Raw genomic sequence first — 17,243 nt, forward strand, 5'->3', positions numbered from 1 at the left:
TGGTTGGGCCCTGCACTCTGAGGTGTCCATGCAGGCCTCCAGATGCTCTTTCTAGGCCATGGCTCAGAGGGCACCAAAGGCCCTACCCTTGCCGACCTGCCCTCGGACCAGTCTCACCCCAGCCCAGACAACCCTCCTGTAAGGGCAGGTCTTGTTACCAGAGGGATGATAGGACCTGGCAGTGCCTGCAGCTTCCCCCTCCCCCTAACTTGCATGATAATAGCTGGGTTATCTCTAAACCTCATGACCCTCTTGGGAGGGAGGCAGGTAATGTCTTACCGAAGGGGAAACAGGCCGAGGTCACTCAAGGGAGTGGACAGAGAAGAGCCTGCTAACTAGGTTCAGGGGCTCTCTTCCCTGCGTTGACTAGAATGAGGAAGTTTGGGAAAACATCCTTGGTGGGCATGCTGAACCTGCCTAGGTTCAGGGCTCTAGTGACCTTGGGAAAGTCTCTCTTCCTGGGCCTCACCTTCCTTGGTAAAAGGTGGCCGCTCCAGATGAGCTCTAAATGGATGGCGATTCTGTGTGGGGAGAGTGGAGAGGACCCATTTGATCCATCTTTCCCTTTGGGTACCAACTGTCAAGGCCCCAGGAGAGGGAGCAGCTGTACTGAGCAGTCAGAGGCACAGGGACACCTGGCCCCCCCCTCCCCACCACCACCTGGGCCTTCATTGGCTCCTCCCTCCCTAGGTGTCAGTTACCTGGGACCAGGATCAAGTTCCCTGTGTCCGCCGCTGTCCCTTGGGCTTGTGTTACAGGCCAGAGCTCAGCTGTCAGCAGGAGTAGGCGGGGGCAGCTGGGGGAAGGGGGGGAAGGAAGCAGCCCGGATCCGGCCGGCGCCGTCGGACGCTTGGGGCCCCCTGTGTGGCTGGGCAAGCCCATGGAGAGTGGAGGGGCCCGGGAGGCACAGGGGGCCCAGCCCTCTGCCCCCCGGCCGCCCCCTCCCTCGCCAGCTGAGCAGGCAGCCCCGGTCCCCAGCACTCCTCGCATCCGGCCCCGGCTGGTGTTCCACACCCAGCTGGCTCATGGCAGCCCCACGGGCAAGATCGAGGGCTTCACCAATGTCCGGGAGCTGTATGCCAAGATTGCCGAAGCCTTCGGCATCTCCCCCACCGAGGTGAGCTAATCCCGACTCCCAGTCCTTAGATCCCTGGCTAGGGTGGCAGGTCCCAGGTCTGCGGAGATCCAGGAGCCCATTCCCTTAGTGTGTGGAGTAGGGGAAAGAGTAATGGCCTTTGGAGCCCTGAGACTCCTAACCTCGATCCTTGCTAACTGGGAGCAAGCCATTTCTCTCTGACTCTCAGTGTTCTCATCTGTTAAGTGGGCATAGTAACAAAAAACATGTTAGATTTGTAAGCTTTTTATGAACAGAGGTAATTTCATTCATTGTATTTGTATTCTGACACAGTGCCTGGCACACAGTAGGCACTTGATAAATATTGATTGGTTGATTGATTTCTCCCTCTTGGTGCTGTGCTGAATGACCTTGAATAAGTCCCTTAACTCTGGGTCCCCTCTGGTTCTTACTGTCTGATGCTGTGACCCCAGTAGTACCACCCACCTCCTAGAGTCATGGTCAAGCTCAAAGGAGATCAGGTGTGGAAAATGCTTTAACAACCAGCAGTGACAACAGACAGCATTTATGTAGCATTGAAGATGTTTGTAAAGTGATCTCATTTGACCCCCATTGATTAGCTCAGGGTCTGGCACACAGTAGGGGCTTAATAAATGTGGATTGATCCTCACAACAACCCTGGGAGGGGTTGTTGTTCACTCCTGTCCAACTTTTTGTGACCCCATTTGGGGTTTTCTTGGCAAAGATACTAGAGCGCTTTGCTATTTCCTTCTCCATTTTACAGATGAGGAAACTGAGGCAAACAAGGTTAAATAAGTGAGTTGCCCAGGGTCATACAGCTAGTAAGTGTTTGGGGCTGGATTTGACCTCAGGTCTTCCTGACTCCAGGCCCCTCTATTATTCCCATTTCACAGGTGAGGAAAGAGACTGGCAAAGATTAAATGTCTTGTCCAGGGTCTCACAGTAAGTGCCTGAGAAAGGATTTTAATTCAGGTTTTCCTCTTTCCAGGTCCAGTGCTGTATCCACTTAGCTGAGCCTAGCTTTAGCAATTCTTGTTCTTACAGGAGGGCGATGGATGTCAGCTACGAGCTATCTCCAGACTATAGATGCTGGGGCACCTCCATCAGGGTGGCAAAGTATCCCTTGGGGAGGGGGGAGGCACGATTTCAACTTTGAGATATGGGCTGAGGATACTTAGTCACCAGAAATTGGGATGCAGGTGATCTCAGGAGAGATCCAGAAAAGAAAGAGCTGGCAGGTGGGGATGGGACATGGATCCTGAACAAAGCCAGTAGGGTCCACCCAGAACTCTAGGCTGTGAGGAAGAGGAGAGGCTGGAAGGAGCCTCTGGAGCTGAGTGTTCAGGATGGGGTGATGGAGGCTGGATCCCTGGACTCTTTCTACTCTGCACCCCCTCACCCCTACCCCCAGCCCATCTGGAGACTTTGTATTTGGCCCCAGGACTTTATTTGCTATAAACTTTCCCGGATCCCTGACCATCGTCAGATCAAAATCAGAAAACTGGCCTTTGAATGTGCCTGCTTGACTCTGTGAGGTCAGAGACTCAATCCAGGGCAGTTCAGTAGAGACTTGTGAGGCCCTGCAGATCCACCCTACTCCCTAAACTGTCCCCTTTCATTGCCACCACCATACCTGGATACCTTAGCCTGGTATCTGCTGCTCCCTTGTTTCTCTGTCTCCAAACACTCCAGGCCACAGAAGTGTGCTTCCTGGGGTCTAGTCAAGAGGACGTCAGAAGACCTTGCTGATGGATCTCTGTCATCTGGGGCAATTCTCTTAACTTCTCCCAGCCTCAGTTTCCTCACTTGTCAAATGAGCAAGTCAGACTCAAACGAAATCTCTTCTAGCTCTAAATCTACCATCCCAGGTCACAACCTGATGCAAATAAATGGTGCTGATTCAGAAATAATGCAGGGGAAATGTGAATCAAAGGAACTCCCCAAGTAGGAGAGGAGAGAATAGTTATTAATTTTTCAGTCACTTACTATGTGCTAGGCATTGTGCTAATTTTTTACACTTTTACAAATATTATTTCATCTGATCCTCACAACAACCCTGGAAGGTAGGTGCTATTATTTGCATTTTACATTTTTCCATATTTCTATTTCTTCCATAGAAGAAACTGAGGTTAAGTGACTTGCCCAGGGTCACATAAGTAATAAGTTTCTCAGGCCAGATTTAAACTCAGGTGTACCTGACTCCAGGCCTAGCACCCTATCAATTCTAGCACTTAGCCACCTCTAGGTTCCTGTCTTGGTGACCCTGCATGGTCAGAAGCATAATGGGTAGAGATGGCTTTTGGAAGTCTTGCTGTGGAAAGAGAGGGGATTCCAAAGTATCGAATGCTCTAAGGGACAGCAAAGACCATCTTGGGGAAGAGAGGGGCATTCCTTAAGACTGTTCTTTAAATTCCTTGGGGGACCCCGAGCATTGTGGACCATAACCAGGTGGTGTCAGGAGAAATGGATTCAGTGTTGGCTCTGCAGCTGGCTTGCTGTGTGACCCCTGGCAAGTCACGCCCTTTGTCTGGGCATTACTTTTTCCATTTGTTAAATGGAAGTGATAATGCCTGTTCTAGATTTCCCAGTGAATAGATCACTTAGACTCCTGAAATTCTAGAACTCTAGAGCTAGAGGGATCTTGGAGAACAAAACGTAGGATGTCAACTGGAACGAATTCAGGACATGGATTGTCAGAGACGGGAGGGACATGGGAACCCAGTATGTCAAGAAAGAACCTTCGGGCATAGAATGTCAGAGGTGGAGGAGCTCTTGGCAGATAGAATGTCAGAGCAGGGAGGGGCCTCAGAACATAGAATGTGAGAGCCAGAAGAACTTAGCATGGAGAGTATCAGAACAGAGGGGGACCTTAGGATGTAGAATGAGAGAACAGGGAAGGGCCTTAGAGAGAGGCATTAGGATATAGAATGATAGAACAGGGAAGGACTTTAGAGAGTCCTTAGAACATACATAGAATGAGAGAACAGGGAAGGGCCTTAGAAAGTCCTTAGAACATACAGAGAATGAGAGAACAGGGAAAGGCCTTAGAGAGAGTCCTTAGAACACAGAATGAAAGAACAGAGATCTTAGAGAGATTTCATATGTTCTAAGGATTTTCTCTAAGGCCATTCCCTGTTCTATCATGCTATGTTCTAAGGACTCTCTCTGTTTTGAAAGAGGGAGCATCTAACTCATGTAAAGCGCTTGTTTAGTCCTTCTGATGGGATTGAATTCCAACGGAATTGAACAAGTGCCTAGGTTTCTCTGGGATAGGGCTGGCAGGGAAGTGAAGGCCAGAGTTCTCCCAATAACCACGTGGCTTCTTCTCTCCCCATTTTCTTGGTGGGGAGGCAGATTCTGTTTTGCACTCTCAACAGCCACAAGGTGGACATGCAGAAACTGCTGGGAGGCCAGATTGGGCTGGAGGACTTTATCTTCGCCCATGTACGCGGTGAAACCAAGGAGGTGGAAGTCACAAAGACAGAGGATGCGTTGGGGCTCACAATCACAGACAACGGGGCAGGCTATGCCTTCATCAAGGTATTGGGGACTGGACAACAGAAAAAGCAGTGGGCTGAAAGTCAGGAGACCTGAGTTCTTGGATGAGCTCCGGTAAATGCCTTTCCCTTTCTGGACCTATTCGTAAAATTGGCCTCTCTGTAAAATGAAAGGGATGGGGCGAATGGTTCCTAAGGTCCATTTCAGTTCTCTGATCTAACTAAGGCCTCATTGAACTCCAACATTTTATGTTATATTCTAAGGACCCTTTCAATTCTGATATTCTAGGTTTGGGACCTCCCCAACTCTCTGCAACCTCCTGACCCCCACCCTTCCCCGTCCCACCTCCCCCAGTTTCACCCCACACACCGTATGGTCAGGGCATGAGATACTGATTCTGAGGATAGGAGTGAAATGATCCCACTGGTCTCTAAAGCTGCTCCCTACTCCCACAAAAGAGCCTGGCTCTATTTGCCTAGTGTTACAATAGGTCTTGTACTCTTTGTGGATGTTTCCCCTAAATCAAGGGTCTCTAACCATTTTTTTTCTGGACCTCTTTGGCAATCTAATGAAGCCTATGCCAGGAGCATGTTGGAGTCAGCCCTAAGCAGCTCACTGAGCTGATTGTTAAATTTTCAGCGTGAATACTTACACCTCAGCAATCCACAAACACTACAAATTAGTGCTAAATCTCTTGCTTTGTTGGATTACCCAGATTTAAGAAAGTGATGGCAAAAATTTAATGATGCTGATTAAATTCCAAAGTGTGTTGTGCAAATGGGTTTTTCCCTCCGTAAACCATTTGATGGCCCCCTTCTCAGAATAAAATTTTTAAATAAATGCTAAATTTCAGTTAGAGGTTAAAAATAAAGAGGTGTTTTCCTTTCCATCCAAGTTCATGGGCCCTGTGAAATCAGATTGTAGTTTCTTTCTTTTTTTAAATTTTTATTGGTTGTCATTTACTTCCATCATGATCCCTGGTTCTTTATTTATCTCCAACCTCAACCAATAGACAAGCACTTATTTTTTTAATAAATTTATTTTTATTTTTAGTTTACAACACTCAGTTCCACAAGTTTTGGGGTTCCAAATTTTCTCTCCCTCCCTCTCCTCTCCCTCCCCCCCAAGATGGCACATAATCCAATGTAGGTTCTACATATGCCTTCACTTTGAACTTATTTACATGATAGTACAGTTGTAATGAAGAATCATAACCAATGGAATGAATCATGAGAAAGGAGAAACGAAACTAAAAAAGAAGGAAAAAGAAAAGGAGAGCAAAAAGTTTGCCTCAGTCTGTATTCGGACTCCATAATCCTTTCTCTGTATGTGCATAGCTCTTTCCATCATGAGTCTTTTAGAGCTGTCTTTGAACCTTGCATTGATGAGAGGAGCCAAGTCGATCAAAGTTAGTCCTTACAGATACCGTGTTAGACAAGCACTTATTAAGCGCTTCCTATGTTCCAGGCGCTGTTCTAGGTACTAGAGACTCAGAGACAAAAAATGACCCAGTGCCTGTCCTCAAGGTTTTTACATCCTGTTGGGCATAGATGAGCTTCAGGCGAGAGGATGGCTTCCCTTTTCTCCAGGGCTTTAAGACCTTTTAGAGGGAATGGAATTAGACCAGTGGGAGTTTTGGAAGGGGGAGGACGGGTACCACAAGGAAGAGGAGTGTAGACTTGGAAGCTGGGCCCCATGCATTAGAACCTGGGAAAGAGGCAAAAACAGGAGAAAAATCTCGTCCTTAGCCCTTAGGGATCCTTAGCCAATCTGAGGGAGATTTGGCTGGGGGAAAGATTTGCTTGGTAACTAAATTCTTTGAGATCCCTCCCAGACGGAGGGATGTCCTTGTTAACTAAGTGTAAAGATCCCTAGACCTTAGTCTCTATGAGGTTTTAGAAATCCCCTAGATTCATCATCCCTAAAGAGATATGCCTGATTACCAGGAATATCCCCAGAGTAACATTCTCAATCAATGAGTGCTCTTCTCTAGAGAGATATATTTAGTCACTAGGCATGCTGAATAATATGTTGTCTTCAAGGGAGATGAGCTTGTTCACTGAGTACTTAGAGATCTTTAATCTCCAGGGAAATGTGCTTAGCTACTATGAGTGTTTAGAGATCACTGAATCAGGGGTTGGGAGAGAGTGGGGAGATGTGGGATATGTCCCATTGCTAAGAATGCTCAGAAACCCTTTGGGTCAGATTTTGGGGCTGGATGCTCAGGGGCTCGGAGGTGAGTGGAAAGGGTGATAGGGAACTCTTCCTGATGCCCTTTCTCCATTGTCCTCCTCCCCACAGAGGATCAAGGAAGGAAGCATCATTAATCGGATTGAGGCAGTTTGCGTGGGCGACAGCATTGAGGCCATCAATGACCAGACCATCGTGGGCTGCCGACACTATGAGGTGGCCAAGATGCTCCGGGAGCTGCCCAAGGCCCAGCCCTTCACCCTGAGGCTGGTGCAGCCCAAAAGGGCCTTTGGTGAGGCAGCTAGTGGGAGAAGAGAGCTCATGGTGTAAGGGTTCTGGAGCGGTCCAGAGAGAACCAGGAAAGGGAGCAAGTTCTAGAGCAGCAGTCTTGCTCTAAGGGCAGCCAAGGGATGGGTTTGGGGACTAGTGACAGAAGAAGCCACATTGACATTTTGATTCTTCAGAGAGCCTGGATCTCATCAATGTGGCTCTTTCCTATGAGGATAGATCTTGACTCTTTCACATAGATGGCCTTTGTGATTGATTGTGGCTTCATTACTTGGTGGCCAGGAAGCCTATCTGTTGATGAAACTCTTGCCACTTTGTTTGGCTCAATGTCACACATATAGTTTGTCCCTGAGCCCATACTTGGTACAATCCAGTCACCTCTTCATCTTAGCAAGATCTGTCAGAATTTGCGCCCCATTGGCATATTCTTCAAGAGCCTAGGGTCCCCTCTTCACCAAGGAGGACCTGAGCAGAATGGTAGTCTCTAAGTTTTATCTCCAAAAGGGGTGGTGGGCTCTCAAAGGCTCTGTAAATAGAACTCAAGCAGGAGAGATAACTGGATCTTACCAAGAATGGGTTAGGGGGTTGGCTGTATGTGTGTTGTCCCGGGGCTGGCTTTGGGAAGTGTGGACACACATACTTCTAGAAGTTTGGCCAGGAGGTAAGGACTTTTGTTCAGTCATAGCAATTCATGGAGCCGTATCTCAAGTCATGAAGGGACTTGAAGTCATGAAGTCATGAAGGTTGGGATCACCCATGCAGTTAAAGTTTACAAAGTACTTGGACGAGCTGAAGAAGGTGGCACAAATATGAACACCCCCATTTTATAGATGAGGAAGCTGAGGCTCAGAGAGGCTAGCTAATTTGCCTGTAGTCCCACAGTTAGCAAGTGGATTGACTAGACCTGGACTCAGATCTCCTGGTTCAGAGCTGTTTTCTATGACGCCATCCACATGGATTCAAGAGCAGTTGAAAATAGTTCCCCAACAGGCTCTGGAGTAGCTGAGTTGGGGGTGGGCCAGGGAATAATGCTGTGGAAGGAAGTTTAGGTAGGATTAGTGTTCTGGAAGAAGGACTTTCTAGAGAAGTTCATGGAAGCCACTGCTTTGTGGAGTAGGATATGTGGAACCACTATGGATCCTAGAGATATTTCTGCTGCCAGTGGGAGAGAGCTCTGGATGGACCATAAGTTCTAGAGCTGCCTATGAGGGACAAGATCTGGAACCATAATGGGTTCTAGAGAAAATCAGCTACAGGCTTTTTAGGAAGGAGTTCTAGACTTGCCCTACTCAGAGTAGGTGCTCTAGAGAGCACTAGAACTAGTACTGGTTTTAAGAGTCTTCCTTCCCTGACTGTCTTTCCTACATCGTGTCTTCTAGATATGATCGGCCAGAGGACCAGGAGCAGCAAGTGCCCTGGGGAAGGGAAGGTGACCAGTGGGAGGGAGACTCTTCGCCTCCGGGCCCGGGGTTCTGCCACAGTGGAGGAGGTGGTGAGTGGGGTGGGGTGGGAAAGAAGGAGGAGCCCAGGTTTCTGGGGGTTCCCCAATGGGCCCAAGATAAGGTGGATGCTGAGTTGGGAGGGAAGGGTATAGTTGGATTCATGGATTACAATGCTCCCCACCTTGCCTGACCTGGGGGCCAAATCTTTGACCCCACCCCCCTCCCTCCTGCCCCAGCCCAGTGAGTTTGAGGAGGAGGCTGCCCGAAGGGTGGATGACCTGTTGGAGAGTTACATGGGCATCCGGGACCCAGACCTGGGTAAGGGGCCAGGGTAAGCCTGTGGGGACCCTGGGGAGGGGCAGGGGCTGTGGGAGCCACAGGGTGTGGGGAGGGGCCACTGGAGCTGGGGAATAAGAGGGAGTAGGAGGAGAAATGGGGGCATTAATGAGAGGGACACAGAGATATTGGAGGGGAGGAATGGGAGGGTTCCAGGAGGTTGGGTGGTGGGGAAGAAGGAAGAGATTAGCTGAAATCTGCAGCCAGGGGAAGGTGGGGGGTGGATCTGGGATGGGATCAGAGGGAGGTAAAGGATGAAATGGATCAGAGGATGGGCCAGGGGATACACAATGGGTCAGGAGAAGATGAGAGTCAAGAGATAGGAAGGATGGGAGATGGGATCTGTGGCTCCGGGGTTCACCTCACTCTACCTTTACATCAGCCTCAACTCTGGTGGAGACGTCCAAAGAAACTCAGAGCGCTCAGGAGTTTGCGCGCGGCTTGGACTCCGTCTTGGGCGAGTTTGCCTTCCCCGACGAATTTGTGGTGGAAGTGTGGGCAGCGATAGGAGAGGCCAAGGAAGCCTGCGGCTAGGCAGGTCTCTGGCCCAGAACCCTGGAACCCAGGATGGCCCAGAAACCTTGGTCCGGCCCCCGCCTGTTAGGCCCCGGCCCAAGACCCCCAGCTTAGTCCCCCAGACCCAGGCTTTGAAAGCGGGTCCCCAGAAGTCAGCTCAGCCTCAGTGCAGCCATCAGAAGCTAGGCCAGGCTTCTGACACCCCCAAACAAGCTCAGTACTCTGGCCACCGAAAGCCAGCCCAGCCCTCTGGTGCACAGAGGATGGCCCCAGTTCCTGGCTCCCAGAAGCCATCCCAGTCCTCTGCACCCTCCAAACAAGTCCAGTGTCCTGGCTCCCAAAAACCTGCTCAAGGCTCTGGCTCCCCAAAGTTAGCTCGGGTAACCTGCTCCCAGAGAATGGTACAGCCTTTTGAGCCCCCTAAACAGCCTCAGGGTTCTGGTCCTGAGAAGCCAGCCCAAACTTCTGACCCCCCAAAACAGTCTCTATCCTCCGGCCTCCAGGAACCAGTCCTACCCTCAGGGTCCTCAAAACAGAGCTGGCCTTCTGATCGCCCCAAACAGGCTCAGTGCTCTGGTCCTCATAATCTGGTCCAGTCTTCTGAACCTCCCCAAAAGGCTCAGTGTTATGGCCCTCAAAAGCCAGTTCAGTCTTCTGATTCCCTAAAAGAAGCTCAGTTCTCTAGCTTCCAGAAGCCAGCTCAGACCTCTGACCCCCCAAAACAGGCTCAGTGCTCTAACCCTCAGAAGCCAGATAAGACCCTAGACCCCCATAAATCAGCGCAGTCAGCTGAACCCACAAAATATACCCAGCACTCTGCCCCCACAAAGTTGAACCAGACAACTAACTCCCCAAAACAATCTCAATTATCTGGCCCCCAGAAGTTAGACGAGGCCTATCACCCTCCAAAACAGGTTCAGTCCTCTGGCTTCCTGAAACCAGCTCAATCTTCTGATCCCCCAAAACAGATTCAATTCTCTGACCCCCAGAAGTCAGCTCAGTCTTCTGGACCTCCAAAACAGGCCCAGAACTCTGCTTCCCAGAAGTTGGCTCAGCCCTCTGACCCCCCAATACAGGTCCAATTCCCTGGCCCCAAAAAGCCAGCCCTGTTCTCTGACTCCCCAAAACATGCTCAGTGCCCTGGCCCTCAGAAGTCAGCCCAGGCTTCTGATCTTCCAAAACAGGCCCAGCACTCTGATCCTCAGAAGCTGGCTCAGATCTCTGACCCCCCAAAACAGGCTCAGTTTTCTGGCCCCCAAAAGGTGACCCAGTCCTCTGATCTCTCAAAAGAGGTGAAGCCTGCTCAACTTTCTGATCCCCCAAAACAGGCTCAATTCTCTGGCCCCCAGAAATTAGCACAGCCATCTGAACCCCCAAAGCAGACCCAGCTCTCTGCCCCTCTAAAGTTGGCTCAGATCACTGACCCCTCAAAACAGGCTCAGTTATCTGGTCACCAGAAGCCAGCCCAGACTTCTGACTCTGTGAAACAGGCCCAGCACTCTGCTCCCCAGAAGTTGGCTCAGCCCTCTGACCCCCCAATACAGGTCCAATTCCCTGGCCCCCAGAAGCCAGCCCTGTTCTCTGACCCCTCAAAACATGCTCCACGCCTTGGCCCTCAGAAGTCAGCCCTGGCTTCTGATCTTCCAAAACAGGCCCAGCACTCTGCTCCCCAGAAGTTGGCTCGGCCCTCTGACACCCCAATACAGGCTCAATTCTCTGGCTCTCAGAAGTTGACTCAGCCTTCTGACCCCCCATTACAGGCCCAATTCCCTGGCTCTCAGAAGTCTGCTCAGTCCTCTGGTCCCCCAAAACAGGTTCAATTCTCTGGCCCCCAGAAGCCAGCCCTGTTCTCTGACCCCCCAAAACATGCTCAGTGCTCTGGCCCTCAGAAGTTAGCCCAGTCTTCTGATCCAATACAGGATCAGCATTCTACCCTCCAGAAATTGGCTCAGCTTTCTGATCTCCCCAAACAAACTGAGATGTCTGCTCCCCAGAAGTCAGCTCAGCCCTCTGGCCCCCCAAAACAGGCTCAATTCTCTGGCTCTCAGAAGCCAATCCAGCCCTCTGACTCCCTAAAATATGCCCATTGCTCTGACCTTCAGAAGTTAGACCAGATTTCTGACCCAAAACAGGATCAGAAATTGGCTCAGCTCTCTGATCCCCCCAAACAGGCTCAGATTTCTGTCCCCCAGAAGCCAGCTCAGCCCTCTGGCCCCCTAAAACAGGCTCAATTCTCTAGCCCCTCAAAGCTAGCCCAGCTCTCTGACTCCACAAAACAGGTTCAGTGCACTGGCCTTCAGAAGCTAGTTGATACGCCAGACTCCCAGAAATCAGCACAGCCATGTGACCCCCCAAAGCAAATTCAGGGTTCTAGTTCCCAGAAATTAGCTGTGACCATTGACCCCCAGATGCAAACTCCCAAACAGGCTCAGATTTCTGGACCCCAGAAGCCAGCCCAATTCGTCAGCCCTTTGAAGTTGGCTCAAGGCCCCAGCTCTCAGCTACAGGCCTCCAGACAAGACCCCTCCAGCTTCGGTCCCATACCCCAGCCCAGTTCCCCACACAATCCCCTGGTCCCCATCCCCCTAACCAGAGGTCCTTCCCCTTATCCTCCTTCAGGGCCCCCAAAACCCCGCTCTGGGATCCAGGGGGCCACTCCTACTCCTCAGGGGTCCCTTCCTGGTCAGGGTGGGTTGTCACAGACCCCTCCCCAAGATGGTTCCATTCCTGTTACCCAGAGTGCCTGGGTCCCAGAGAGCTGGGGTCAGGGCCCAGGAGGAGACATTGGAATCAAGTGGAGCCATGGGGGCCAGATGGAAACAGGGGGTTCAATTTCCTCTAGCTCTGGCATCTGCTGAGTCTTTGGCTCAGAGACCCATAAGGTGATCCAGAACTGGGGAGAAGGGCATCTAGGTCCCCACAGTGCTCAGTCAGTTGCTTCTGTCTGTACCTTGAGGCATGTGGATATTAAAAGTGATTCCTATGTCTGGATGTGTCCTTACTGGTTAAAGAAAGAAGGCTGGTGGAAGGTTGGGGGTGAGGGGGATGTGGGTAGGAGTGGGTACTTTCCAGGGTCTTTCTCTAGAAAAAAGACAGAATTCCGATTTGGGGTTCTGGTTCTGGCTCTCCCTGCAATTTGCTGGGTGACATCAGGCAAGTCACTTTGTCTTTCTGAGACTCAGTTTCCTCATCTGTAAAATGGAAGTATTGGTCTCTGTGATCCCTTCCAGCTCCTGGATTCTCTGTTCTATAGTCCAGGGTTTCTTTCCAGCTTTGACATTCTCTGTTTCTGTGACCTGGAGAGTCTCTCCCCTCACCTTGGTTCTGTCTCTTCATCTATAAAATGGGGTAGCAAGGCCACAAGGGCCCCTCAGGGTCCCCAGAACCTGCCCCTCTTTTCCTTCCATGCAAAGCAGGGATCATGATAGTGATCAGGGCCATGGGTACCTACTCCTCCACCCCCTCTCCCCCACCCCACGTCTTCCTTGAATGCCTTCCCCCCTCACACCCATAGACTTGATCAATCAGATCAGACAGATGGAGAACCAGGAGGGTGGGCAAGGGAGTTTAATTATTAGGAGGGGGCAGGAATGTAGTGGAGAGGGCAAAGTGACCAGGGGCCCGGGGTACTGAACCCAGATGTCTCTTTAGGGCTCCTCCTCTGACCCCAAGCCCCCTAACTCCTACCTCACTCCCCCCTCATTCACATGTCCACAATGCAGCATCTGCTTCGCTTTGCTAAGCCTGGAATCTGGGTTGTCTTGGTGGCAGCCCCCTCCCAGACTTCTTGGACAGCCCAGTGTTCCTGCTGCCAGCAGTGCTGATTGGTCTCTGTGCCACCGGTTCTCCAACAGGGGCTACTGTGGCAGTGGCTCCTCAGTGCATTTGGGCCGCAGAGAGTGGGGAATGGTGGTATCCAGAGAGGGGTTGGAGCGTCGAACCGTCAATCGAGGGTAGATACGCTTTAGCACGGCCCTACGGAACAGGATGTAGACCCAGGGGTCCAGGATCTGGTTCCAAGTGGCCACACGCAGGTAGATGAGGAGCAAGCGCTCTGTGTGCCGGGGCAGCTGACCGCTGGGGAGCATCACAGGTGGGCTCTGAAGGACCGTCTGGGCAATGAAGACCTGCAAAAGAATGGGCTAGAGGGGGCCAACGTGCTGGCAGGGTGATCTCCCCAGCCCTGAATGGCCGACTCCTGGGTCCATGGCCAGATTAAGGTCTGCACTGTGGCTAGGGCCCAGGCATGCAGTCCTGCCTTACTTCATTCTGAGGCCAGCTATTCTCTTCACTTGGGCTTTTGTCTGATGGAGAGATGTTATGGGGTTTCTTCTTGGAAAAGGAGGTGTTAACTTTACTAAGGTCCTCAGAGATCTCTAATGCCTGCTTTAGAACCCTGGGAGTAATGGGGAAGAGCTTTGGACCAGGCATCAGGAGACCTGGGCTCCAGTCGTGCTTCCTCCCCTTCCTAGCTGTGTGACCTTGGGCAAGTCTGATATAAAAGTCTATTGTATACAAGAAGAATCAGCCTTGTTCTGCTTGGCCCCACAGGGGAGAACTAGGAGCATTGGGTATAGAGAGCACTGGTTTTGAAGGCAGGACATGGGTTCAAATTCTGCCTGTCTACCATTACTATCTGCGTGACCATGGGAAAGTCATTTCTTGTCTTTGGCCTCAGTTTCCTCATCTTTAAAATGGTGGTGGTGGAGTGGTGGTGGTGGTGGTGGTGGTGGTGGTGGAGATTGGACTAGATGACCTTGAAGGTACTCTGTCTAAGGTAGCTCTAAATCTACGCTCCTAGGCAACTTCAGAGAAGCAGATTTAGGGTGGGTGTCAAGAAAAACATTCTGACAAGTAGCTGGGAACTAACATGAGAGAATGGGCTTCTCCAGGCAGGACTGAACTCTGGCCTCCTTGAAGTCCTTCAAGCAAAAGCTGTTGCACTGTTTATCTATGTTGGAAAGGGCTGGGCCAGACGGTTTCATGTTTTAAGTTTCTTCCCAGCCCTGACATTCTGTGTGTTCCATGCCCTATGGTCCCTCCCAGCTCAGACATTCTGTGTTTCATATTTTAAGTTTCCTCCCAGCCCTGACATTCTGTGTTCTATGTTCTAAGAGCTCGCTCAGCATTGACATTCTCTGGGTTAGGCTCCCTCCTAACTCTCACTTTCTGTGTCCTAAGGTCTTAGGATTGTCATTAGCAGACCTCATGAATGTTTTCACACTCTCAGAGGAGGAGGAATATCATGGGTCCCTTCAATGTTTCTGCAGCCCATCTGGTTGTGTGTTACATTATGCACATGCATGTATATATGTATATGGCATGCTGGAGTTATCCATCACTCACAGAGTTCTGTGATGGATCTATGAAATGGGTGTTCAGAGGGGAACATGCCCCCCCCCCATATTGTCACCTGACCTATGTGCACACTGTGTATATGGAACACATGTGTATGTTTTCGAAAAAAGTGAGGCAATTATATAGAATTAGAGCCAAATTGAGGGCTCAAATTTTGGGGGGGGCTGGGAGGGGTTCTTTGGGGGTCAGGATGGGGACATGATACCCAACTCATTCTCTTCCCTAGGTGTCCCTGGAACTTTCAGTGCCAGAAATTGGCAGAGCAGGCTGGGAGTCTGGACCCCGGACACCAGCTAAATCCCAGGGGAGGCATTGTGTTTCTCCACTACAGCTCATAGCCGGGAAATGCATTTTCCCCCGGCCCCCTGGGACAACCTCCCTTTGGATCTTGTCGACAAAAACAGACGGGGGAGGAGTAGCTGGTGTTTGTGTGTTCCTAAGGGAATAACTCAGCCTCATGGCTGACCCTCTCCCTAGAACTTGTCTCTCATTTGCCCGGACTTGAAATTAGTTATGGAAAACTTGAGAACTAGAAACATCAGAACTTGAATGGCCTTTAGGACATGGGATGTCAGAGCTGGGAGGGGCCATAGAATATAGACTCTTAAAAAGAGGGTCTTATAGCTTTGTCTCTGCTTTGTCCCCACCTCCTTACCTCCTCCGCCCCTTGCAATCTGCTTTACACCCCCTCTACTTTCCCAAACCTCCTTTTCATCATATTCAATGGCCTGTTTTCTGTCCTCATTCTCCTTGACCTCTTGCTGGCACTAGACACTGGATTCCCCTTGATACCCTCATATCCCCTGGCTTCCATAGCACCCTTCTCCCATGGTTCTCTTCCTGCCTCCCTGATTATCTCTTCTCTTTGCTGGTTCCTTATCCTCCCCTCCTATCTCTAAAACATGACATCTAATGATTCTTGTCCCTTGGGCAGCCCCAATTGCTTATGGGGTAAGTGGGATGAAAGATGTCTTCGAATGGATTTTTTTAAGGGGTGGGGGAATGCAGGAGAGTGCTTATGTTCACAGATCCAGACAGAGTGGATGCCCCCTTCCCACACACAGTGGAGGCCAGACCGTGTGGGTGTGTGATTTTTCCTTCTTTCTGTGGGAGCACTTGTGTATATAAGGACCATTATTGTCAGTGGGTGTGGGGGGATTTCATCTGCTCAGCCAGACCCGAGTCATTGCCAACCCCATGAACAGCCAGACTTTGTACCTCAGCATATCCACATAGGCCCTCTACCACCCCGTGGCTGGGACGGGAGGGAGCTCATGCACCGCAGCGTGAAGGGGGTGCCCAGAATTATGAATACGATCAGAAAACTAGAGATAGGAGTACCATATGGGGAAGAGACAAGTAAATGAATGAGGAAGGGATGATAAGATCACAGATTTTAGAGATGGAGCCTCCTCATTTAGCAGATAGGGAAACTGAGGCTAAGTGGAGCTAAGTGACTTGTCCATGGTCACACAGTAAGTGTCTGATGTGGGATTTGAATTCAGGTCTTCTTGATTCCACATTCAGCGCTTCATCACGATGCCTCAGACTTCCTCATTTCAGCCTTAGCAACAGGTGGCCTGGTGAGTCATCCTTCACATCCCAAGATGCCTCATGCCCTCAGACCAACCTCCTTCAATCAACCTTGGCAGGCCTTTCTTTCTTTTGTGGAGGCAATCAGGGTTAAGTGACTTGCGCAGGGTCACCTAGCTAGTAAGTGTCCATGGTCATATTTGAACTCAAGTCCTTCTGACTCCAGGGTGATGCATTATCTACTGCACCACCCAGCTGCCCCTCCTTGGCATAACTTTTGAAGTTACCTTTGACTTTTCCTAGTCCTTCCCTCCTACTACCCATCTAATTGGTTGCTAAGTCCCATCTTTTCTTTGTCAGTGATATCTCTTACATATGGTCCCTCCTCTGTGTTCTCACTTAAAATGCCCCAGTTCAATCCCTTATCTCATCTTCCTTAAACTCTTGTAAGATCCTTCTCACTGGTCTCCTCTTCAGTCTATCCTCTTCACTAATGTCCGAGTAATCTTCCTTCACATTTCTATGGTGAGATCGCTCCTCTTTCCAAAAAGCTGCAATGGCTCTCTATTGCTTACTCAATAAAGTTTAAATTTAGGACCCTGAAGGCCCTCTGCAGTTAGACTTGAACCCCCTACCTCCTGCCCCCAGTCCTCCTTATTCTCCTTCTCTCCTTTTATTCTCCTCTCTTCCTTCTATCCCTAACCTCCACCATTTCCCAGCAATGGCTTCTAGTCTTACAACCAATGGCCTCACCTAATTTTTTTTGTTTCTTTTTAGAAATTTTGATTTATTTTTAATTTAGTCTTTAATTTTTCCTAATTACATGTAAAGAAAATTTTTAACATTCATTTAAAAACATTTTTGAGTTCTAAATTTTCTGCCTCCTTCCCTTACTTCCCCTCCCTCTAAGATGGTTGTAGGTTATATACTCACATAATATTTCTAACTCACCTTTTCAGTCTCTCTTACACTATCCCTCTGCATGC

General features: G+C 50.0%; 2 protein-coding genes across 3 annotated transcripts in view; one reads left to right on the forward strand and one right to left on the reverse strand.

Moving 5' to 3' along the window:
• Positions 1 to 58: 58 nt before the first annotated feature.
• GIPC3 (GIPC PDZ domain containing family member 3) lies at positions 59 to 12,290 on the forward strand. The gene is made up of 7 exons (XM_036737645.1): positions 59 to 138; positions 691 to 1,117; positions 4,451 to 4,636; positions 6,896 to 7,076; positions 8,452 to 8,564; positions 8,751 to 8,845; positions 9,233 to 12,290. The coding sequence occupies exons 1-7, from the start codon at positions 59 to 61 to the stop codon at positions 12,222 to 12,224; spliced, it is 4,074 nt and encodes a 1,357-aa protein (XP_036593540.1). The 3' UTR covers positions 12,225 to 12,290.
• A 638-nt stretch (positions 12,291 to 12,928) lies between these two features.
• TBXA2R (thromboxane A2 receptor) overlaps positions 12,929 to 17,243 on the reverse strand; it is a 34,840-nt gene continuing 30,525 nt past the window's right edge. Inside the window, exon 2 of one of the 2 annotated variants that reach the window (XM_036740790.1) lies at positions 12,929 to 13,493. In XM_036740790.1, the coding sequence (XP_036596685.1) occupies positions 13,224 to 13,493 (270 nt within the window). In that variant the 3' untranslated portion in view covers positions 12,929 to 13,223. The remainder of the gene's footprint in view (positions 13,494 to 17,243) is intronic. The other variant, XM_036740789.1, reaches the window with a different exon arrangement.

Source organism: Trichosurus vulpecula, chromosome 1 (genome assembly GCF_011100635.1).
Source record: "Trichosurus vulpecula isolate mTriVul1 chromosome 1, mTriVul1.pri, whole genome shotgun sequence".
In the NCBI taxonomy this organism is placed as follows: domain Eukaryota; kingdom Metazoa; phylum Chordata; class Mammalia; order Diprotodontia; family Phalangeridae; genus Trichosurus; species Trichosurus vulpecula.

What these genes read in the sequence shown, in the direction of transcription:
- GIPC3 (XM_036737645.1), top strand. Translation starts at nt 59, where the DNA reads ATGGCTCAGAGGGCACCAAAGGCCCTACCCTTGCCGACCTGCCCTCGG. An exon ending in CAGGCTATGCCTTCATCAAG is followed by an intron (nt 4,637 to 6,895) that starts GTATTGGGGACT and finishes TCCTCCCCACAG; the next exon opens with AGGATCAAGGAAGGAAGCAT. An exon ending in CTGCCACAGTGGAGGAGGTG is followed by an intron (nt 8,565 to 8,750) that starts GTGAGTGGGGTG and finishes CTCCTGCCCCAG; the next exon opens with CCCAGTGAGTTTGAGGAGGA.